At 29.7% G+C, this 26,239-nt stretch overlaps 1 protein-coding gene across 2 annotated transcripts in view; it reads right to left on the bottom strand.

The window, feature by feature from the left end:
• oaf (out at first) overlaps positions 1 to 26,013 on the bottom strand; it is a 365,868-nt gene extending 339,855 nt beyond the window's left edge. For both annotated transcript variants that reach the window (XM_067044914.1, XM_067044911.1), the window contains exon 1: positions 25,738 to 26,013. In XM_067044914.1, coding sequence (XP_066901015.1) covers positions 25,738 to 25,839 — 102 coding nt within the window. In that variant the 5' untranslated portion in view covers positions 25,840 to 26,013. The remainder of the gene's footprint in view (positions 1 to 25,737) is intronic.
• Between the last annotated feature and the right edge of the window lie 226 nt (positions 26,014 to 26,239).

A 26,239-nucleotide genomic window follows, 5' to 3' on the forward strand; every position in this document is an offset into this window, starting at 1 on the left:
ATGTTAATAAAAATTAATTGATAAATAAAAATTATTATTACTATATTTAGACCACTGAATAACGTTGAAATTAGTTCGAAGTATTTTATTGCTTTCAAGCACCTATTACGTTAAATTAGGCCAACAAAAACCGATTTTGCAACAAAATTGTGGACGTCAAACTTAAAGATGTATCTTATACGCAGATTTCCTTCTTTTGACAAATTCAAAAGTTACATTATTTTCAGGCTTTTATTCACATTTTTCAATTTATTAATATTTCTATGTTTTTATTGTATGAAAAAAACAACACAAATTTATATACATATTTATAAATATATATTATTACATAAAAATCCCATCCCTAAACATAACATAGAATTGAACACGAAGCAGTACCCACAATTCTATTTACAGAAACATCTTATTATGTTAACAGAAGTAGCGTATATAACGTAGATAATAAAAAAACAAAAAGTAGTATTCCTAATTCTATGTTTTCGTTCATATCAGTAAAATTAGATTGATTAAAGAGTTCAAGAAAAAGTAGAAAAAAATATCTTTTTCTATAAACCCAAGTTTACCTAAAAAATTGCACTGTGTGTCTTATAAAAATAATTTCATACACGTCATATTTCATATGTTGGAACAATCTAAGAATCGCATGTTCCTGATAAGGCCTGTGTCACGACATCCGAATATGGATCTGGTCTAATATTACTTGTGGTTCCGGGTTCAGTCTCAGTGCGACAGATAATTTTTTATTGTTTTATGAGCCTGGATCTATTAAGTGGGTGACAAATCCTTCACTGGACTGGAAGAAAAACCTGGCAGTTCGTGGATAATGGACCTGACAGATATTGGTCAAGAAACCGACGTCTTTTAATAATTGATGAAAGTTCCATCATCAATTTCATTTTTAACAATTTACCTGGTCATGACCAATTACGTTTAGTTTCTTTTACTTATTCCTTTATTATTTGTTTTCCTGCTCTTACTTTTCTTGTCTTTTCCATTTCTACGTACCTTTTTGACTGATCTTCCATATTCTAACAGAAAGTAAAAAACCAAATTGGAAGTTAATAAAAAAAATTAACTTATAGTTAATCTTTACAATCCAAAATCATTCGTAAAATCCTCAATGCTCCTTATTTTGGTACTAATAAAACCATCCATAAAGACCTAAATGTTCCTTATGTAACTGATCTAGCCCGAACCCGATATTATTCCTTTCATAATAAACTCCCTAACCACCCAGACCCACTTGCTTCTAACCTTGCTTCCTCTTCCATTCCTGGAAATCCTCCGAGGCGCATGAAAAGAAGATGGCCTCGTGATCTTATATTGTAAACTGTTTTTAGATTTCTACTACTGGGTAGTTTTTCTACATGGTGTATCATATCATTATGTCATTATGATCAAATTTACTTGTATTTTTTATACAGATGTAAATATCAATAAATAAATTTTTAAAAAACAAAAAAAAAACTTATAGTCAAAATGAATAGAATCAAAGTTAAATTGAAAGTAAACAAAACTTTGGGCTTTAGCAAATATCTTCTTAAATCTCTTGCAAGTGTTTCTTAATGAATCACATGAGGTAGAAGAATACTAAGGAAATATGTAGCTGAGGAAAAATATTATTCAAACGAGGACTGGGAAAATATACAGATTTTCTGTTACTTCGGGTTCCATTTGCTTTTGAAAATCCCTTCCATCATGGGGATTTTGGAGGAGAGCAGAACGGTGGCGCTGGAGGCAGTATTGGCTGGAGCCCAGAGAGACACGGGCCAGCCCTGATCCGACCTGAGATATGGTGGACTCCTCCCCTATCGAATACTCCATTTCCTAAAAACCATTAGTCAAGGTCCCCCCGATATCCGCTCTCATTCAATTTATGTTTTAGCGTGGATTCACTGATGGTACTGCATTACCTCACTTTCAGCGGCTGCAGGTTTAGATTCCTGGTAGACATGCTATGAATTATTTTCGGAAAATAAACAATAAAAAAATGTATGAATTTGAAAAATATAGTACTGCCAATGGATAGTTTCTCTACATGGCTGTATCACTCCATTTCGATCTCACATCAAATTTACTTGATGTATTTTTATGTAAATACAGTTGTAAATAGCAATAGTTAGATAATAAAAAAAATAATTTAGAAAAAAGGATTGTATGAACATTATAGGAAAAATATGGTGATAAAGTAATGTTGTGTACAAGAAATTTTGAACAAGATTTCAAAATTGATCATTTGACCGCACGCAGTATTAAATGTATGAGCACTACAATATCTTTGAAAGAAAAGTGATACTTAGTGATATTTAACTTTTTTCTCCAGAATATCCCTTTAAATTTATAATGTTAAGTATAAAAAGTGGTACAGTCCAAGTAAACCCCCTACAAAAAAACCCTTTAGAGTTGCACCCAAAAAATTTCTTGTCTGTATTTTTTTTTAATAACCTGAAAAAGACCGATACGGATCAAGATCACCATTTAAGCTTAATTAATAAAGAAGCAACAATACTATTAGGAAATTATGGTTTGAGAAGACATACAACTGATTACCATAAGCCTGTGCATACCAACCACCATTATTTAGGGAACGACTAAAAAATAAAAGTCAAAAAGACTAAACAACGAATAGTGTTTCGATTTTTAAGGAGTAATTTATTTTATATGTATGTTTTGATTTTTTAATAATAATAAATGGAATATAGTTCGGGTGCAGTAAAAAAAGAAAAACTCAAATAATAACTATTTTAATTGAGCCAACGTTTCGCCCCACGTAGCAGGGTTTCGTAAGGGCTAAAAAAGATACAAACACTCAACATAAGTAAAAAATTAAATGGAAAATTACAAGGGTATACAATGAAAACGTCAACATTAAATACGAAAATGAAAAGTTATAAACAAGAAATGAAAACGGAAATAGTACCAGATAAAAAGAGGAAATATAAAAAAAAAGTACAAACTAAGGGATGAAAAAAGAGGGATAAGAATAAAATAAAGAATAAAGGAAAAAAATGAAAGAGACATAAAACGTACCTATTTGACAAAAAGTCAAAGTCAGAGTAAACCGTTTGTAATGGGAGGAGTGCGGATTGGCAGTTAAGTACGTTACATTTAAAAATAATTTTTAAGTAAAAGGTATAGAAAATTAAAGAAAATATTAAAATTATGTAAACAATAATATGCTTAAGAAGGGGACGAAATTACATATTAAAAAAAATAAATAAATGTACACCGGTAGAAAACACAGAAGAAATAAAGTTAAAAGAATGGATGGAATAAATATAAATGATAAAGAAAGGCAATGCACCAAATGAATAGGGATACAGAGGTATGTAATTTATATAATAGAAAAATTAATAATAAATCAATTAATGTAAGTATACTTAAGCTGGTAACATATGAATATAACTTAAAAATAAGATACATAAATCGAAAAGAAAAAGGAAGGATAGTAACTATAAAATATACTTAAATTAAGTAAGGGGTGAGAATTTAGAAAATAAAACCAAAATAAAAGACGTGAGAGAAAAATGGCCTTCTAAAATGCAGAAGGTAGAGAAAAGAAGCATTATGAGAGTTTTATACGTTTCAAAATGTATCGGTATGTCTGGAAGATGCAGTCTTGATTGACGGGATTCTCCGTTAAATTTAAATTTAATTTGATAATAAATTTGATTTTTGTTTTGATTAGTTGTATATATCAATTATATTTATTTTGTTTTGCACATTCTTTATTAATTTATTTTACATTTCCGTTCCGACCAGTCAGGTATTTATTATGATGATCATTACTTTCAACATAACAGCCTTACATTATCCACTAAAAAAAATTAGCAGCCCGATTCTAATATAATGCAGTGAAATTAATGTCATTTAATAATATTGTTTTTATTACTAAATTTCATTATACTTCTCTCGAACTAAATTTTAATGTGAGGCTATGAAATTGGAAATTAGGATTAACCTAGACAGTCAGGTTGAACAGAAACATTTAAGATTAAAAGTAAATTGATAAAGAATGATTGAGACTAAATAAATATAATTTGTTATATATAAAAAGAGTTATTTCGAGTTCTTAATAATTCTTGATAACCTACAATCCTGGAAATGTTACTTTTGAGTAACCGATTATTTTTAACGATTATTAATAAATTTAAAAAAATATATACAGTCTCAGTTTTTTCCGATTCAAAGCTCTCTATAGTTTTTTTGTTTTTCAGCCCCAATATTTTTGTATATCCTTTATTTTTTTCTTGAACATGCACTCCGTTTATGTAACTACATCATGCAACTTTCATAGAGAAAAATGTTGTGCGAGTTCCATTAATTAAGACCCATAAAGAAGGGACTTAAAAAAGCTAGGGGACTTGGTACCCCTACTTTGATGGTAGCTGTATCAGGATTAACAGTGGGGACAGTAGGTTGTTCTTATTGATTAGTGTAGCCATACAGTTACCTGGTTTGGGCAATATAGTACTATTTAACCATTCTTAATCCCTTATACCATCCTCCTGAAAAAGCAACCTATTTTTTTTTGTATAAAAAATAAAATATAAAATAAAAAATATATATTAATTAGCATATTGACCCTTCAAATATTCCTTATAAAGTATATTTCTTAATATTCACTACTGATATGAAATCAGTTTATATATTCTAGTATAGATATGATGAGCTGATGAGAGGTCAGTCAGTATGCATAGGCAAACATCACCTTCGCTGTGGATTGCCTTATATTTTATTTAAAAAGTATGATCCATGAAATTAAAGTATTTATTAATAATCTTAACACTTTCTTGAGACTGGTTAAATAAAATTTTATCCATATTAATTATACAGTGAATTTTAAAACAGACACAAGAAATCTGAAACAATACTATGCAGAGATTTTAATTAAAATAAATTTATAAAAAATATGGGATAAAATTAATGTTGATAGTTATAATTGACCTTGATAGGAATTTTAATAATAAAATAAAAAGGAAATTTGACCAAAATATAGTTGTAATATGCAGTCCTGAGCATAGGGAAGGTTACAAATACTGTTATAAATAATTTTAATTCTTAATTTAAAATGAAAAAGTATCTACCATTACCTAATTAGACATAATCTAAGAATTGCTTATAAACAAAATTATATGTTTCCCTTATATTTTAATGTCTCATAGGGTAATTTGTGAACTGATATAAATGATCTGGACAGAATAGCCTGTATGAAGTAGTTTTTTAAATGATTTGGTTCAAAAATTGTATTAAGGTATGATAATTTATAAATAATATGGTTATTTATATGGACTTTTTGAAGATAATATGTGTAATAAAAGCTGTTTGTGATAGATTCTCCTTGAGGGAGGCCGAATTGGCCGAAACGTCGGACTTATAAACGAATAAAAATGTTTTGAGAGTAAAATGGATACAATGTTATTTATTTATTTTTTTATTCAGCAAAGTATAACAACTTTAATCCGACCAACTAGCATCTATCGGTCGGTGCCAAAATAGCATACAAACATCGAAATAAATGTGTATGATTATATATTTAGATTATTACAATAAAGTAAAAAAATCAAATTAATTTAATACCACTTTATAGGCGTAATGTAAAAAAATATATATCAAATTAATTTTTTTTTAATAATAAATAACTCTTTTATTTTATTTTTTAAAAAAAAACACCAACAAAAATACTACCAAAGGTTCAGGAAGTGCACATTATTTTTCAAAAAAAGATATAAAATTTGAGAACCTAGAATTTCAAGACGCAGCAAAGAAAACAAAATATTTTAATTAATATACGGTATATGAATTAATTTAAGATGGGCTGAAAATATTTCACCGCAAATTTATTAATCATTTAACTACGTTTCGGCCTAATAAGCCAACTTCAGCTACAGAATCTGCAAGAACTCACATTATTCTACTACAATACACAACCAAAAAATAAATAAAAGATAAAAGAGTAATTAATTAACATTTTTAGTGGTATAAGACTATCTCGAAATCGCACATAATCTCATTTATATGCTTGTATCTTAAAATTACCATCTATTAACCTGCTATTACTTAAACATCTACTAAATAAATATTATTTAAAATTTAAAAATATTTATTTTTAAAATATAATTTACTACGCTCCCTCTCTCCCCTCCCCTCCAACCTTACCTGCGTCAATTATTACCAAAGTAATTAAATACCATAATAGTTAAATTTGCAGTGATTACGGTGATCAGCTCTATAGATACCAGTCGTAAAAAAGTATTCACAATCCAAATTTCTTTATTCAAAAGGGTATTCAATTCTATTCAACACTGAATAGATCCTGTACAAACCTAAACCCTTTGGAAAACATCTCAAGGACCATTCAGCCAGAGTATCCATGATCCTTATTTAATTTTTTATAAACCAATTAGGATTCTTTTAAGCTCCTTTTTACAAAGGGTATGAAACCTTTGAGTTTTTCAAAGACCGGCAAATTGTAAGATGACTATCAACAATTTTTAAAAGTATTATAAAAAAAAAGACTTATATAAGATTCTAAAGTACCTGGGTGTAAAGAAAAAAAAATCATAAATCAGTAATCCGTTTTCGTTAAAAAATAAGGAGCATGTTACAACACTTTTAAAGCTATAAAAATAAAATAAAAAACCAGTTCTGAGAAACCAAATATTTTTGAGAAAACGTTTAAAATAGGATCGTTAAAAAAAAAAAAAAAAAAAAAAAAAATAGTATTTATTTAATATGAGTTCAATGGTAGCCGAAAAAACACTACAAAATATTTATTTTAAAGTATAACTGAAGCGTTCACGTGAAAAAATATGTAAGTGCCAGATGTTACTGAAACTACTGTATGAATGAAAAAAATCCCTTTAATAAAAGGGAGAAGACTCAGCATATATGATGCATTTCATGAATAATATAAGTATGATGTACTAATTTATTTTAATGAAGGGTACGAAAAAAAAGAGTGAAAAAATTTATTATCTGAAATTTTGGTACTTAGCTGTTTTTTCAACAATAGGGCTCCAATTAATCCTAAGAATGGCAGAAACTGATCTTTAGTGACGACATATGACTAAAATTTTAAAAGTCGTTGAATAAAATGAGAAATAATTAATTCTTATAAAATCCTCGTTCACGAACGGGGACAACAATCTTTAACATGCAGATTTCACCGTTTTTGGATGATATGAGGAAGTAGTATATTGGAAGGGGTAGGCTGCCAGGAAAAGTGAAGCCAACGAAGGTAATGAGCCCATAAACCCCAAAGAGACAGGGGAATAGAAGCATATCGCATAATTCCTTCTGTTTCAGTTAAGATTACGAGGCACCCCTATTAATGACGTCATGTCCAACCCCCACTTTTCAACATTACTTTTTCTCCGAAGGAGAGTAGGATAGGCCACCCCCTTGTTTCTTCATGATTTCATATACTGACTATTTTTCATGATAATGAGGAAGAAGTAACGTACTAATATTCAGAAAAATACTCCCACGCTTTAGAAATTATTTCAAAATCATAAATATAGATTATAAAAGAATTTATCGAAAATAGATAATAGTCCGAAACCTGGGACATAATAGTACATAAGGATTAATTTCACTTAGAAATAAATATTTTAGAGATATCTAATTAGTTAATTGTTTATTTAATACCACCAAACCATATATCTCATTGGATTATTGATAAATAATAGTTTTAAGATTGTTATATTTTAACTGTGGTAGTCTTGAAGACCACAGAAGAAAAGATATGATTACATCTTTCCTTAATTTTTTAGGATAACAAGATTCATCATATGATTAAAGAACTTTATTCAACTAATAGAAAATCTTAAGCGATTTCGAGCTATTTAAGCCAGTTTTTTTTTTTTTTTTTATCTTTATACTATCGTGTCCACCAAAAAAATAAAAATCAAATTAACTCTATTTTTCTCATGTATTCTGCAATTGAAAGTAGTACAGGCGAGATTAAAATTAACAGCACCACTTCATGACAGTGCATATATTTTTTTAAAATAAATAACTAATAATAAATAACATAACTTATATAATGTATGATTTTATAAATCTTCTGACCTTAATAAAAATTCAGACATCAGATATTAAACATGTGAGGACAGAAAACCGATCCTTGGTTGTCTGATAAACTCACACATGAGCTTTATGCCTCGGGGTAACTTTGTTTAAAACTTTCACGGACAAAAGCGGTTTCTGAAACTTAAACATCCTGAGGCTAAGCATTCCCATTACCACGCTTAAGTAATCAAGACGAATAAGACATAAAACAAATATCAATATAAGCACTATTAGCATGTTTTAGTAACATAATTATTTATGTTAAATATAATTTATTTAAATCTTATAATTAGAGACTGGATTTTGGTGCATCTTTTGTTCCCTGGGTTTAAATTCATCAAAACCTTGATAGAAATCGAATCATGTAGAAAATATTCAAATAACACTAATTCCATATTACACATTTTTTTATTTTTACAAAATTTTGAGTTTATTCTGTACAAAATAGCACACTTTGTTCTTTTTGGACTAAATTTTAATTATTATTTTTGCATAAAATTGAATGCTTGAACTAAATTTCCAATATTATATGCATATAGGTTATGTATTATTAGTGTTAAGATTATTAGTTGACCATCATATATGGTATACAATATATGATCAACAATAATCTTCAAATAAAATTCAGATAGGTTTAGTTTAAGAAATTTAAAATTTAGTTTTCCAGTCTTCATTATAGGAATTAAAAATTAAGTCGTTACTATTTAATTATAGTAATGACACTTTTTATAATAAATCATTTTAAATAAAATAGTAAAAAGACAGATGTTTATGTAAACAAAACTAATTTATATTCCTTTCTAACCAAGATGATGGGAATATCGGTAAAAAGCAAAGTAAAAAATAGCTGAAAAATTATTTATGACTATATTTCTACCTATCTTGACCACCTCCCCGATAATGATCACAATTTAAAAAAACAAATCGAAATTCGACTAGCGATTTTCAGAATCTAATCATTTTTTTAAAACACATAATTTACGGTTAAAAACTTAATTTTATTATACTGAGGGTCAAATCGTGAATTCCTAAAACAAGATTTCGGTTTGCTTCTATTTCCAAAAGCAGATCGCGGAAATTACTAGGTCACAGTACAACTCATTAACAAACGAATCATTAACTATTTGACTAAATATTGATTAAAAATTTCATGGCATAAATTGTTTTTGATTTTTTCAAGAATTACAGGCAACTTTATTTAGGGTGTTTTTTTAAGCCCGATAGAACTTGAAATTGTAAAAAATAACACAAAAAATTAAATTGTAATCAAAATTTTTTTTTTATTCGAAAGATCAATACGTGACATTAACATTTGAAAATGATTTCGGGCATATGGGCACCGCGGCTGTTCTTGACGAAGCGCATTCAGGACGTCCAATTTTGGGCCACTTTTTCGAGCACTGCTGGCCGTATGTCACGAATAACACGAACAATGCTGGCCTCCAAGGCGTCAATTGTTGCTGGTTTATCAGCATAAACCAGTGACTTCACGTAGCCCCACAGGAAATAATCGAGAGGTGTCAAATCGCACGACCATATGCGGCAATTTTGCTTATTAACAAACCCGTTAAGCCAAAAATGCGCCTCATCGCTGAACACAATTTTACAGAATGCGCTTCGTCAAGAACAGCCGCGGTGCCCATATGCCCGAAATCATTTTCAAATGTTAATGTCACGTATTGATCTTTCGAATAAAAAAAAAATTTTGATTACAATTTAATTTTTTGTGTTATTTTTTACAATTTCAAGTTCTATCGGGCTTAAAAAAACACCCTATATTAGAAAAATTCAAAGTCCTTAAAATGTGCTAATTTATGCAGTAACCCTAAAACGTTCAATTTCATGCAATATAAAACTATTATTACTATAACTCCCTTGCTTTTTTTAAATCATGAATTTCTATTGATACTTGGCTGAATTTGAAGCTAAGGAACAAAAGATACATTTCCACGCAAATCTGGTCTTGAAGCATAACAAAAGGGAACCTAACACATAAAGCAAAGATACTTGTTATGCAATGAGCATTCTCAAATAACAACAATCTTAATTAACATAATATAAGCATGAGAGGTATTGAGTTTTTTTTTTGTGTTAGCGGATCCTTCATTTGGTTCCTCTTAATAAGAACAGCGAAAAGAGCTCCTGGATTTGGAGGGAATTGAGGAATTGAGAGAATGTGTTAAGAGAGACCAAGCAGTTAATCAACAAATACTCTCCAAGAATCAGGTGACCAGCTAAGCCTACAAAGAAATGAACTCCGATTGATTACTGGTGTACTTACAGTCCCAAAAGTCATTTAAAGGTTTGTGAATTAGGTGACCGGAGTTAGCCATACTCCACACTCTATTAGCAAAATATTTTTTTCCTTTGAATGTGTGAAAGACTGCTAATTTCGTAATTTCAATTTTTATTATAAATACTATGGTTTATTTATAAGAATATAGATAATTAAAGATAAATAAAAATTGTTTAATCAATGCTAAGAAGTCAAGAGGATTTTGTGGTTTGGTTCGACTCAATTTTGTTTTGACTGTTAATTATGCTGTTGTAAATATTATATATAAAAGTACAAATGTGACTTAGTGATTATTTTAATTTTATTATTATTATTACTATAAATACTTTTTTTTCATTTTTTTTTCTTTTTTTTTTCCCGAATCCTCTAAAAACAGAAATAAAATGTGAATTAGTAGTCCATTACTGTGTAAGAAAGAAAAAGTAATTTGTATTGTGTCTTACCTTTTACTACCTTTGGTATTTTAAGGTTACCTGTTATATTTAATTTTACATATGAGCTATCCATTCAGGAGCTATTTTGAGTCCGGAGGTGAGGTTCATTTCATGTACATAGTTTGATTTGTATTCTTTTCTTTATATATATTTAGCGAGAGAGAGTTTATTTATTTTTATGTAATTTGTTTTTCATTTACTTATTTTTTTTTATTCTTATTTTATTTTATGTTATTTTTTGTCTATTTATTTTATTATTATTTAATCATAATAATGTATAAATAATAATTTATTTTAGCATGAATGTGATCAGTTATCACTATTACCTGTAGCCCAACAATGGCAGATTGTAATATTTATTAATAAATAAAGTTTTGAAATTAAAAAAAAAAAAAAATCTTATGCCGTAACATTGCATTAAAAATTTTGTAACCGAGAAACAAGCTATTTCCTCAACAATTAACATCAAAAGTCAGAGACAAGAAATTTGTATGAAAAATATTATCTCCCACATAATATAATAATAATCATATTATACAATCATGGTATTAAAAAAGATAAAAACTCTCCTGCTACAATCCATGAAGGGTAAGGGAGTACTGTTGCCATACCAACGTTTGGAAAGAAACATGCTCAACCGTCAGATTTTTACTCAATTAATGGTACCCATTTTTTGATGCTGGGTGGACTCCCGAACTCACAGGGCTGACTCAACGCTGCGATGAAACAGAAAATAATTTATGTTAAAGCCGGATTCGAACAAGAGTCCTTAGAGTTAGTAGCACAGCACCTTACCACAGAGCTACCCACTCCTATAATCATGATATAAATAGAAATTAAACTTGTCATTTCCTAACGCTATTGAAACATTATGAACATTATGTGCAATTTTGTTTCATTGCAATATTCCCTTTATGTCGCGCAGGGTTTTGCAGTTACTTTTTATTACTAGACCCTAAGATAAATAAGAATAGGTGGCAGTAGAAGGTGGGAAATATGCTGGAATGACAGTGGGGAAACATATGGTCAATAAAAGTTTCAATGCCTGTAACTAGCAGTCAGTATACTACTCCGAGATATTCATCCCGTGCTTTATAGCCACACTCGTGTAAGTCCCTTTTATAAATTGGCCAATTTTTCTTCACTGGACTTTTAAGTTCCATACTTTTTTTTTTTTTTTATTTAACCCAAAACTTCTTAAGTATCTGTGGTTAATTATTAATTGTGTTCTTTTAATTAACTATTAGAACCGGTATTACTAGCTTTGAGTATTTATATAGAATAAATGAAAACGATTAAATATTTAATAACATATTGAGTTTAGTTAAAATTAATCTGAATTAATTTTTTTTTTAATAATTTATTTATTGTTATTTACAACTGTATAAAAGTATATACAAGTAAATTTGCTGTAGGTGATATAGTGACATGATACAAACATGTGGAGAATCTAACCATTGATAGAACTTCAATAACATTTCTAGAGGAGAAGATCTCGAGACCATCTTCTTTTCAGACGCCTAGGCATTAGGCAATGAAGGAGAAGCCAGGTTAGAAACAAGTGAATTTGGGTGGTTGAAAAGTCTATCGTGGAAGGAAAGGTATCTGGTTCTGGCAAAATCAGCAACATATGGGACATTGAGGTCCTGATGAATGACGGATGAATGGAGCATTAAGGATTTTCGACTGTAAGAATTGGATTCGGAAGGAATTTGATGGTTTAGTGGAGCCCCAAAGCTCAGTTTCATATATCCAAATTGGTCTGATTATCATGGTATATAAGAATTTTTTGTTTTGAATGGGAAGCTTTGAGTGTTTGTCAATTAGTGTTGTAGTAATCTGAATCTATCAGCAGTTTCTTGTCGTTTCAGTCTTGTATGGGGATTCCAAATAAGTCTCTTGTCAAGATGGAGTTCTAAGTAGCGTATCTGTTCCACAGGCTTTAGTGGGATATTAAAAAAAAAAATACTGTGAGCTCCTGATAGATGACTTGATTTGTGACAAAGTAAGGAGCATTAAGGATTTTGGGCTGTAAGGATTGGATTCTGGAGGAATTTGATGGTTTAGTAGAGCTCCAAAGTTCAACTCCGTATGTCCAGATAGGCCTTATAATAGTCGTGTAGATCAGTCTTTTGTAATGAATTGGGAGTTAAGACCGTATGTCTAGTAAATGTTGTAATAGTTGGAATCGACGAGCAGTTTCCTGTCTTTTCAGTCTTGTATGTGGATTCCGTGTCAGTCGTTTCTCGAGATGTAGTTCTAAGTAACGGATCTGTTCGACGAATTAAATTTAAATTAGTTAAAGATGAGAAGATGGTTGAACGTGGTTAATATATATGAAGAGGAAAGGCTTGGGAGTGCGGTCAGAGAATAACACCAATAAGTTGCAAATAGTGCCAACGTTTCGGTCAGAATTTCTAGCTTTCATCAGGGCTTAGAACAAAGAACAAAATAACAACCAATGAATAAAAAAAAAAATTAAAATATAAAATATAAACAGAATGATTAAAGAAATAATTGTATAGAATGAGAATTAGTAAAAATAAATTGATGAAAGAAGTGGAAAATAAAATAATTTCATCAATTTATTTTTACTAATTCTCATTCTATACAATTATTTCTTTTAATCATTCTGTATATATTTTCTCTTTTAATTTTTTTATTCGCATTAATTGGTTTTTATCTTGTACTTTGTTCTTAGCCCTAACGAAGGCTAGAAATTCTGCCCGAAATACGTTGCCTCTATTAAATAAATTTTTACAACATATTGGTGTTATTTTGTGACCGAATCGCCAACAATATTCTCTTCATTTAAATTAGTTAAATATAAAAACAAAAAAAATCCAGTAAAAACTTCATTGAATAACTCAAGACACTAGTGGTAGCAAGACTTACCACATACAGTGGTAACCAATGGGTAACCAAATTTCTTCTATAGGTAATACCGCTATCTGGTTGTTTTTTGAAATCATATAGTAACAATTGGCTTTATAAATGCCATTATATTAATAATAAATAAATAGTTTAAATATTTATTTCACAAAGAGTGGCAAAATCATTTAACATGTATTAGGATCCTTTTCTATGGATAGTATATCTTCGGTTACTAAAGGGTAAGATTGACGGTTTAGGATACCTTTGTTACTGACATGTACAAAAGGCCTTCCTAGTGTGATAGTTTTGTCTTATATAAAGGCTGAAAAAGTTTATCAGTGTGATAGTGAAATAAGAGTCTCATTGAATACTCCTATTAAGCTACTAAGCCAAGCAACAAAGACTTCTCCTACAAAGCTATATCAACGTCATAGTTGAAAATGAGTCTCATACAATACTCCTACTTAACTATCACATTACATTTAACTATCTCATATTCTAGCAAAAGAGTTGATAGAAAAGAAAGTTTCCTGGTACCAGAAGTGGAAGGAATGTTAATCTTGATACTTTGCACTACAAATGTTCCAATTTGCGCTGAAGATTGACCGCAGTTAAGACAACGTAAAGGAATCTGAGAAACAAAGTAATCTTGAAAAATGTCTCTCGATCTAGTTTTGCCTTGCATACAAGCTTATGTTTGGTTGAAACAGAAACGCCATATTTAAATGATAATTTTTATCTGATATTGATGCGGTCGATCTTCTGGAGTAGAGCGGAATTACTCAGTTTAAATATAAAAGCATGGATGAACGATATCATAGATAACTGCTGGTATATATCTCCGAAGAAAAAAAAGATATCACTCGATTCTTGAGAACCTGTCACAAGCATAGTGAAATTATAATAAAATATTTTGGCCAGCGAACCTGCTCTGCAGAACAATAATTCAGTTTATTATAACGCACTAATTGGAGAGCTCTTAGGAGCAATGTACTACGGACTACACTGGAAAGATCTCAGCTGGTTAACACGTAAGGGATCAATGTTATACCACCCTTTGTAACAAGTTTTATATTGCTTTGTTTCTTTTAACATAAATACTATATTGTTGTTTTAAACTATTGACTTGTTGAAAGAATTGTTTTCTGAAAGCTTTTTTAAAAATACCTTTTTTTAAAAGGTTTTTATTTATTTGTTTTAGATTCTAGAAGAGGAGTCGAAGGACACTTCTAAGGACTTAATATAATTGTTATACATGTTATGTTTCCGTCCCTATACCATCCACCATCATACACCACACAGCGGTGGTAACATTTTAAGATACGAATACCAATTTCAAGTAGTATCTAAACAAGTAGATCATGTTTTCTCATAACGTGAGCATTACCTACCACTGCCCTACAAAGAATTCACTTTAGATCGAACATCCCAGTTCCTGATTTTATTTTTAAATTGGTTGAGTTATATCTCAATTGAACCAAAGAGAAAAATACCTCCCCCCTTTTTTTTATGAACAATACTTAATTTTAAAAGTCCTGTTTCGGAAATGACATTTCAAGTTCTAATTCCTCTCGGGAAAATGAAACAAAGGAATGGTTATTTTCCTTCCTAACCCATTTATAGAAGATACGGAGCTAAAAGACGGTTCAGTTGTCAGAATATTCGGGCTGGATGATTCTCCTCAAAGTCAATACGGGGCTGAAACTTCATTTTGTGGCTGAATTAGAGTAATCTAATGATCTGAGCGCCTCCTTCACAGAGCTCTGCTGTTAAGGACTTGTTTTCAGGAACCACTTTCATTTTCTTCCTTAGAAAGTTAACTGTTTCAGATCGTAGTAGGATTTTTTTATTTTTCCATGATTATTTAATAATTTGTTTTGTCGCAACGCAACGACAATACTCATAGATAAAATATAATTATGGTTTACTTAGAAAATATAAAGTAAAAATATTCTTTAAAAACTTTTTAATACATGATCAAATACACAATTGATCAACAAAAATTTATGTAACAATACTATTTTTAAGTATTTTAATAATGCGTTACATTTTGCAGACGGTGGACTGGATAAAGGAGAGAAGTCCAAAACTTTGTTGCGAATATGTTTCTAAAGAAGTTGAAATGCATGAAGGGTCATTCTTGAAATATAATAATTCATATATGTTCATCTTGTCTATTCTTTTGTTTGTATATATTTTAAGAGAATTTTTTTTATTTTTATTTTTTTTTTTTTAATTCATTTTAGTATGTATGAGATCACTCATCAATATTACCTATTGCCCACAACTGTGTGGCAGATTGTAAAATCTATCAAATAATTCATAAAACAATAAATACAAACTCATAATAATAATAATAACATCTTAGCAAACCCGAAGGTTCGATGCCGATACCACCAGTTGTTCCCTACATACATTCATCCAGTGACGCCCCTTCAACCTCGAATCAACTAAATCATTCTTGACGCAATCCTCCTATCTTCATATCGGTCTACCCCTCGGACATATACCCGTCGGTTCAGTTTTTATTAACATTTTAGAAATCAGTTCGTTACTGATTCCCTCAACCTTATACGTCAATCTTATTCGCCGTAAAGCCTTAAATAAGAGGCCTTTTTTTTATAAATTCATTATAAGGGAACTTAAATTAAAAAATACAATGTATAGAAGTTTGGTGAAGAATTTATTGATCGCCCACGTTGTATGTATTTATCAGCGCTTCAATAAAAATAAAAATAGAAGGTAAAGCCAATGCAAGAGTTAAAAGAGTGACATTAAATAAAACATATGTAAAAGTAGAGATATAAAAAGACATATATAAACAAACTATCAAAAACCGACATAAAATAGTAAGGATGTTAATGATAAATACAAAAAATAAATTAAATATAGAACTTATATATTTAAATTGTTTAAAAAACATTTCAGGGATAATGATATATTTGTACGAGGTAATCACGAAATTATCGACTCATATTAAAAAAAAAATTGTTAATTTTTTTTTTATATATTTGAAATGAAATGAAAAATCGATTTTTATTCTGGGACACTTAGTTCGCTAGGAACATCAATTTCAACAGCATTTGTCTGACTAAATTAACTGATTTTTAACATAATTATTTAAAACTATTATAATAATTATATAATATAAAATATAGGGCCGCCCCTAGCTTAAGGTTGCTAGGTTAAGACAGTCTTACCAATTTGATGTCTATTAGCGGTGCCGTTTCGGATCCGGCCTGAGGCATTGACTTTTTTCATTGAGTGGCGGTCCCACAAAATAAAAAAACTTTGACCCCAACCATGGTTACGTAGTAAAAGGACTCCTAATGGGAGTCTTGACCGAAATAAAATATATATATAAAATATAAACAAAAGATAGACATTTATAAAAGCTTAATGGTTTGTTATTCCCATGCTCACAGAAGATTGATAATCGTGAAGATGGATATAGAATTGGTGTTTGAATGATGTTACGGAGGTTGATAGATTTATTTATTGATAGATATTACAATCTGCCACATAGTTGTGGGCAATAGGTAATAGTGATGAATGATCTCATACATACTAAAATAAAAAATAAAAAATAATAAAAAAAAAATCTCTTAAAATATATACAAACAAAAGAATAGACAAGATGAACATAATCAAACTATCTGAATGAAAAATAAATAAATAAAATAACATAATATATACAATATTTACACAATCGGCCTGAGGATCCCTGAGCCCACTCTATCCCCCACGTGTGGAGCAGAGCTCAAGAGATTATGTTACGGAGGAAGTAAGGAGTTAAAAATTGAGATAGCTCGCACAGCTATAGATTTCAAAGGAGGCAGTTCTAGGAGTTAGGTAATACAAAGCGGTAGGTTGCGATCTAGTATTTTACAGGTGAATGGATAAACGTAGGTTGACTAAGTCAATGATATAGGAAAGCGTATTATGATGCTTGACCATATGTAAGCGACTATGAGGGGGGAATATCTTGAAAGGCTTCTTAAGAAAACTTAACCTACCTCTGATGTCCGTTCTAATAAAAACACATTTTTGGGTTGTTAGAAAGCCATCAGGATGTTTCTGCTAAAGTGAGCTAAAAACGTTCAAGTATACCTCGAACACGGTTCTTTACCATACAGTTGGGAAAAGAAGGTGGGAAGACACTGTATAAGTAAATCACGCCAAAAGAAACAGTAAATATTGTACAATTAAGGTTCAATTAGCAACTCGTATGTGATCTAGGAAAAATGTAAGATATATGGATTAGCCGATCATTGCCGTCGACAGTAGAAATCCAACCATTTTTAACGAATTTCAGAAAAGAAGTCTTCTTCTGGTATGGTATTTCGGAGTATCTTCTTTAGAGGCTGTTCCAAAGAACAGTCCAAGTTATAATCACCTTGTCCTGGAATGCAGATGGATATTAAAAAACTTTAAGAGCAGAATTTTCTTCTAGCGAGTTCCCGTCCATTGCAATCTTTAGTGGAATGAGGATGATTTTTCTTTTCAAGAAAGGAAACTTGGATGTTTCTAGAATGAGTAATACTTTTTAATCCGAGGAAATTAACCGGTTTAAATTTAAATGAGGCTTTAGAAACTCAAGTTCTCTAGAAACTATTTCTAGAAAGTTCTTAATTCTCTCAAACGCCATTGAACAACTAACCAATCAACCCTTTATATGGATACATGATACAAGAAAAGGGCAAAAAAAAAAAAGATTAGAAACATCAGATATCATATCAAGAGGTCTAAAAAATAATCATGACTTCATCAAAAATCATCATCACTTCAAGAGAGTTCAACGCATTCTTATAAATATATAATGAAGTCTTTGCAATTATGAGATCTCATCTATCTTTTCTTTCTCTCATTTTATAATGCCTGAATTAACAAAAGAATTACTGGTCAATTATTTACTGGTATTTGAAAGATGCCTTTAAAATCAGAAATCTTTCAATAAAATCCTAACCATAAATGAGGGATATGTAGCAATACAGGTAGCTAGTAACACCTGATTCCAAGCAAAGCAAAATCTTTCTTTCCCACTATACCAAAATTGAGTAGCTAAGGACTTGAATTTTAACGTTCTCTGCAAGATGCACCTTCATTTGACTTAACAGTACAAAAAGGATGTAGCCTCTAGTCTAGGAGTACATCTGGACAGCCGAGATGTGCTCAATGAAGTCTTAGATAATTGGAAACTTAGGATCTTCATCAACAGTAGACGCTCTGTACAATGGCGTGACGGGTACCAAGCTTCAGGATAACTATAGTTTTTCCTTCATAACATTGTATCCTCACACAAGACTGAAAAAAAGACAGGAAACTGCTCGTCGATTCCGACTGTTGCAGCACTTACTAGACTAACGGCCTTAACTTCAAACACATTACAAAAGACTGATCTACATGACTGTAATAAGGCCAATCTAGTCATATGGAGTTGAGCTTTGGGGGTCTACTAAACCTTCGAATTCCTCTCGTATTCAATCCTAAATCCTTCAAAAAACCCCAAAGCTCCTTATTTGGTTAATAAATTACAAATATCCAATTATGTTACCGATCTAGCCCGAACCAGATATCAATCCTTCTATTATAAACTCCAAAGACACTAGTACCACTTCTAACCTTCATTCCTCATCCATTCCTGAAAATCCTCCGAGGCGTCTGAAAAAAATACGGCCTCGAGAAATTTTAATGTAGAAATGTTATTAGACTGCAACTAATAGTAAGTTCCTATCCATGTCTGTATCATTCCATTGTAATCTAATATCACATTCACTAGAAGTGTTTTATCGAAATACAGTTGTAAATTCAACAAATTAATAAAAGAAAATTGTCCAGCATCATAATGTTTTTTTATTAATACTAAAAGAATTTTTAAGAATTTAGTCTAATAAGTGTTTGATTGTTTCTAAAATTCTATGTGCGATTTTGAGTGTTGCAATAAGAAAAGTAACTTAAATTTCTTAAATTTCCTCCTGAGAAGGAAAGAACGAGTTACAGATGCTCTTGTGTGATTTCTCAATGCTAATATATTTATATTAAAAAAGGAAAAAATTGCCTCAAAACATATATTAAATTCCATAAAATCACCTTAACCCTTCGTCGTAAACCTACTGACCCCCTACAGTTTCATTTAATGGTGTTACCCTGTCGAACAGATCCGCAACCTAAGACTACATTTGGACAAACGATTAACCTGGAATCCTCAAACAAGACCGTAAAGATAGGAAACTCCATTGTTTGAGCTTTGGGGCTTCACTAAACCCTCGACTTCCTCTCGTATTCAATCTTTACAATCCAAAATCCTTCGTAAAATCCTCAATGCTCATTACTTTGTCACAAATAAAATTATACATAAAGACCTTAATGTTCCCTATGTAACCTATCTAGCCCGAACCAGATATCACTCCTTCCATAATAAACTCCCTAACCACTCAAACCCCCTAGTTTCTAACCTTGCATCCTCTTCCATTTCTGACAATCCTCCGAGGCGCCTGAAAAGAAGATGGCCACGAGACCAGCTATTGTAAAATCTCATTAGAGTGCTACCAATGGTGGGTAATTTCTCTACACGCCTGTAATACTCCAATTTAACTTTGATCCGATTTACTAAATGTATTATAATGTACAGTTGTAAATATCAATAAATAAATATTAAAAAATATATATATATTACGTAGACTTTTTTTTCAGCAGATAAATTGAAAAAATTTAAATTAACTATATATTAATCCCCTAAAATGTTATATTAAACACCGATATTATGTAAAATACCAAATGATACTACCAAAAATAGTTACTATTTTGGATAAATATATTTAAATTAGAAATTTTAGAATATACCCTGAGCTTTGAATTGAAACTACGATCACACGTCTAAGACATCTTTCAGGTCAATGATTCATCGATAGATCTGAACCGCAAACGGAACATGGTCTTACTGATTTCAACTCAATTATTAGCTATATCTATATTCAGTTATATTCCAACAAAATAAACAACATTTTTTACCAATTTCATTAAGTAAAATCAGAAAAAAATTAAAAGCACTAATATTTAAAGCCCCCTCCCTCATAAAAATTACAAATAAATCACAACTTCACAAAAATTTTAACATTTAAAATATAAAATAAAAAATACGGCTCATTAAAGGTGACATTCACACTTTCTTAATTTGGAAAATATTTCCAGCGTCGAGGCAACTCCAAAGTTTTAAATCAACCACACTTTTGGCAATGGTTCGGGTCAAATGTCAAAATTGGGCAGCATATTAAGAAAATGAGATTAAGCACGTCATAACATTTTGAATACATATCATTTTTATAACTAATTTTAATTTCACAAAGGTACTATATTTAAAAATATTTTTTTTTTTACAATTTTAATTTTTAATCGAAATTAAAAACATTTTCTATAATCAATGAAGTAATCATGACCTTATCGTATTCGGCTAGTTTGTAATTTATACATGACCTGTTCGGTGTAACTTGGGTCTCTGTATATACTTTATTTTTATAGGAGAAGGTATATGTAATACTTTTGGACAAAATTATTTCAACACAATCTTAATTTAAAATCAAGATGTCCCACGTTTCGGCTATCATCAGGAACACTACAACAATCCAAGGAAATATTTATTTGATAATTTAATTTATTTATGAAATAAATCACTTTATTACATAAAAAGGTTTTTAGTGATCACCGTGTAATATTTTATTTTGCATATAAAGTGGAATAATAAAAATAGGTCGCTAATAAAATTGAGTTTAAATGAATAATCGAAAATAAAAGAAATTTTAAGTTTTCCAACTTAAAATATATTGAAAAAATACTACAATCTGAACTATAGAATACATGAAAATTACAGTTATACAATTAACTAGTGCAATTAAATGAAAAATTGAATTATTTGGAAAATGGGGGTAGTTCCGTCGTCAGAAGGGACAGGAGGTGATCCATCCCCTAGTTATACAAAAAATTATAAAAATACATCTTTTTAAAAATTTAATATAAAATAATTGTGTATACTTCATACAAGTATAAATCTTTGTATATCCCCTTTTAATTACAATAATTGAATATAAAATTTAATAAAAATAAATAGTAATGTAATGAAGATATGCGAAGTATGTGCTAGTCTAGTAAAATTGCAAGTTAAAGTCTAGAAGTAATTGTAAACTGTTTTTTTCAATAAATTTTCAAAGTTTACCACTCCCTGAGGATGAGTAAGCCTAAAACGATATATTTTCCAAAATAGCAGCCTAATATTTTTAAAGACTTCTAAAACATTAAGATTAACTTAACTATGTAACGGATAAAATTGAAAGGGATTAAAATGTGAAAAATTTGGTAAATAACAAGTATGTATATGGAGGTATATATCGTCTTAGATTTTGAAATAAATTATATTTTTATCCAACTAAGGCGTATCCAAACGAAGGGATATGGATACATAGTGTTCGGGGATCATAACCTCCCTAGTATGTATGTAAGTATGGTATCACATTATGAATAATTTAAGTAATTTTATCCTACTAATTATAGCGCACCTTATTAATTATTTTACATTATACCATACAGATATGGGCAAAAATTAGCCTTAGTTGGAACCAATATTGCCATGGATACGACTCTTATTCATGAATGAACCATTGATAATTAAATATTCCCGTTACTAAGGCAATATTAGCTATTAGTTTCAACTATAGCTAATTTCGCCCAACTCAGATACCATACAATTGAAAATGAATAATAATTTTGATAAAGTTTGATCAGGATTAATGTTTGATCTTTCAGGGACTACTTGACATATGAATGTCTATAAGGGCTAAATTTAAAGCTCCTTAAATACACCATAAAGTAGCTTATAATGTTCATCTCCATAAGAGAATTACTTTTCATTGCATTAGTCAAAATAAATTCACAAAATTTTGATTTGTAGTTGTTATGAAAAAAAGGTATCGGCGTTTAAAAAACTGTATCTCAAGAAAATATTGAAAATTAAAGAGTTTTACTAAGGCTGAATTTGAAGCTCGCTAAATGGACCATAAATAATTTATAATCTTTTTCCTAAGAAATTTGTCATGATAATTGCAAAAATAAATTCACAAAATTTCTTGTGATTTGGAAAAACTATACCTCGGGAATTATTGAGCATAAATAACTCTTTATGGCTCGAATATATTTCGTTATTAATAAATATATTTCAGCTATTCGCAATAATTAGGAATTATTTTTAATAATCCTAAAAATATATGGCACCCATTTTGAAAAATCAAACTTTCGTATTTTTTCAAACATTTTCATATAAGAATTCATTGGTATAAATTATTTAAAATTGACTCTCTGTACAGCAAAAGTGTGTGCTATTTTTAATAAACTATAGGCAAAAATGCCGATTTAAAAAGAACGTGTAAGAAAAAAAAATTAATAAAATGAAACCCAATTGAGACAGAATTAATTAAAATCAAAAGCTAAAAGATAATCTCCATAAAATTATGTGGCTTTAAAAACATAAAATCAGTACCTCAGAAACAGACATCAAGCTATAGCAGATGTAGCTAAATGAGCGGCACACATTAATAATACACAACTTTGAGAGTTAATTATGCCGAAATGAAAAGAAATTAAGACACTTCAAGAGAATTCTTTGATTAAATTACAAAAGAAAGGAAGTTTCTCATCCCAGCGGAATACTTCTGAGATATTCGAAAAATGCGCTGGTGTAATATTATTTTCATTAAGTATATTACGACAAAAATATTTTTCCGTTTCATTATTGACCCTTAAACTGAGAATTAGTAAAATAAAAAACAAATTATAGCCATTATTATGGCTAAAATAATTTTTATTTAACATAAAACAATCATGATAAATATATATATTTGTAAAACACACATATAATTATAAAGGCGGAAGGTTATTTATTTTATTTTATTTTAAGTTTTCAAAAGCCATACTTAAAAACTATTAACTCTATAACTAATTATGTATAAGACATAAAATTAGACTAAAATGCCTTAATTTTTGAAAAATATAATGTCTACAACTTATGTCTAATTATATACCCTAAAGGTCTTACATACATCGCCTAATTCTCTATCATATATAAAATATGGTCAGAATTATTAATTTTTGCAATATTGTAATTAATTGATATTATCATAAAATATAAAAGGAAGATGGTCCCGGGTGCGGTGAAAAGCATCAAAATGGTAATTAAACTATTTAATGTAATCCAACGTTTCACCCAACTTACATCAAGGCTAAAAAAAGATACACACAACTAAAATATTGTAACAAAGTAAAAGAATTATCACATTATTAGTTTTAAGAGAGTCAGTTAGTTTGTATTATTTTTAGCTCTGATGAAGCCCTGCAATGTCGGGTGAAACGTTGCTTTGCAATAAACAGTTTAAATACTATTTGAGTTTACCGCATCCGGACCACCTTCCTTTGATACATTGCAAATGGTCTATCAATGATCTTTCAACCATCATAAAGAATTATAATTAATGTTAAAGTAAAAAAATATGGCATGGAATATACATCACACAAAATTCACTTTTTCACCCTACTTTGACTCGGAATTAATCCATTCAAATAAAGGTAAATAAAAGTAAAAACTAATTACTGTCATGGCAACCATGGAAACACAGATAAATTTTTTTTATAAATTCAGTTTATACATTTTTCGTTATTTTCCTTCACCCTCTATGACTTTACATGTCAGATATTAATTTTACTAAATTCTTTGGCTTTCTAACGATATTTTATACATCTAATAATTACTCTTATATCCCGAAATTTGTTTACAACCTGTGAAAATTTATCTACTTGAGTTAATCAGCGAACTCTTTCATAGTTTACATTTGATTATTTTGTATAAGAACTATACATGAGAGATGGCTAATTATTTCAAACAAACAAAATTGAAGCAACAAGAGGAAAATATTTTGAAAATTTGCTGTCTAAGTCCTGTCAGACTATTTCAACGGATAAAACCAAACTGATATAACGAATTTATTAAAAATCAAAAAGAAAAAAATTAAATCGAAGACACTGTGGAACTTCCGGAAAGTCAATTTTAACGAAACAAATTTCTGTTGCATTCCAGCCATATACTTACCACATGCTTATTATGTTTTTCCTAGATTGTTCATATGAACACATACCATTTTGCGAGACATGGTTCTTTGCACTAAAGAGACCCTAAAACGTGTGTTTTTAATGAAAATTATGATTCGAAATTTCACGCTGGTAACAATAAATTTCACTTGAAAGTAAAAATTGCTTTGTAAAAAGTAGCCATAAAATTGCTCACAGTATCAATTTGGGCATACGTATGAATTTTTGCTATCGAAAAATAACCAAAAATGTTTACAATGGTCAGTACAACAGACAATGTATTTGTCTAAAAAAAGGTTTGTGGAATTAAAAAAAAATACAATGCACATAAGATAATTAATCATGAGTCTAGTCTCGACTAATTGTAGTAAACACTGGATATCATTATTATTATAATATGGTCAAAATAAATTATTTATGTTATTTATAATGTCACAAGTAATATAAATACTTTTAAGACAAATTATGGAACAAATAAATTTTTAATTGAGAAGTTAAACAAAAAGTATAACAGTAACCACACAATGAATAATTAGAGTAGGACTTAAGAAATCTAATAAAATTTCATTTTTAAAAACTATTCTTAAAAACATTGTAGCATCGTTCTCAGAAAATGCCAAAGATTTGTCTGAACAAAAACAAACCAATAATACAAATATGTAGATAGTTCTAGATAACGTAATCGTTGTAATGTTTTTACAAACAGCAGATATCACTTGGTAATTAAAAAAAAAAATAAAACAAACAAAAGCGTAAATAAGTTAATCTGATTAAAAAAACAACACAACAGATTGACAGTGAAGATAATTCTTATGTCACTCATGCCATACACAAAATATAACCTTCTCACAGTTTATCCTTCATTCATAAAGGGCTTCCTGTTTAAAATATGTAAAATACATACTTAGCAATTATAATTTTTGTTAAACTCACCTGATTCTTGACGTTGATTAACAGCTGTGTGTTGACATTAGCAATTAATACGAAACTTGTTAATAACGTACAGGGCAGTAGCAAATTAATGATTTTGAACATGTTGGAAAAGAATATAAGTTTTTTTTAACTAGATATTACCGTTACATTCTAGTGAGGAAGATTATGACGGCCGGCTATCGAAGTAACACGTATGAAATTCGAAAAGAACTTGGACGTAACGTTATGTCAAGCAGATACCACTCTAGGACTGCTCTGAGCTTGTTATGGTCGCCATATTGTCCCCGGCTCACTGCCCTCGCGTTTTAACTGCCATCTGTAGTCTTTTCTTGGAACTAACACAAGGTACACAAAACAGTAGTCCTTAACCAAAAGAAATAATAAATTTTAAACTTCTGTATAAAAAACAAAAATATATGAACAATTTGGTTTGATATAATGATAAACAAAACAAACTTTCACAAGCCACATTAATCAGTTACTAATATTAAAACTCAAAACA

The sequence above is a fragment of the Halyomorpha halys genome, unplaced genomic scaffold (genome assembly GCF_000696795.3).
Source record: "Halyomorpha halys isolate HHAL.00 unplaced genomic scaffold, Hhal_1.1 Scaffold475.1, whole genome shotgun sequence".
NCBI classification, from domain to species: Eukaryota; Metazoa; Arthropoda; class Insecta; order Hemiptera; family Pentatomidae; genus Halyomorpha; species Halyomorpha halys.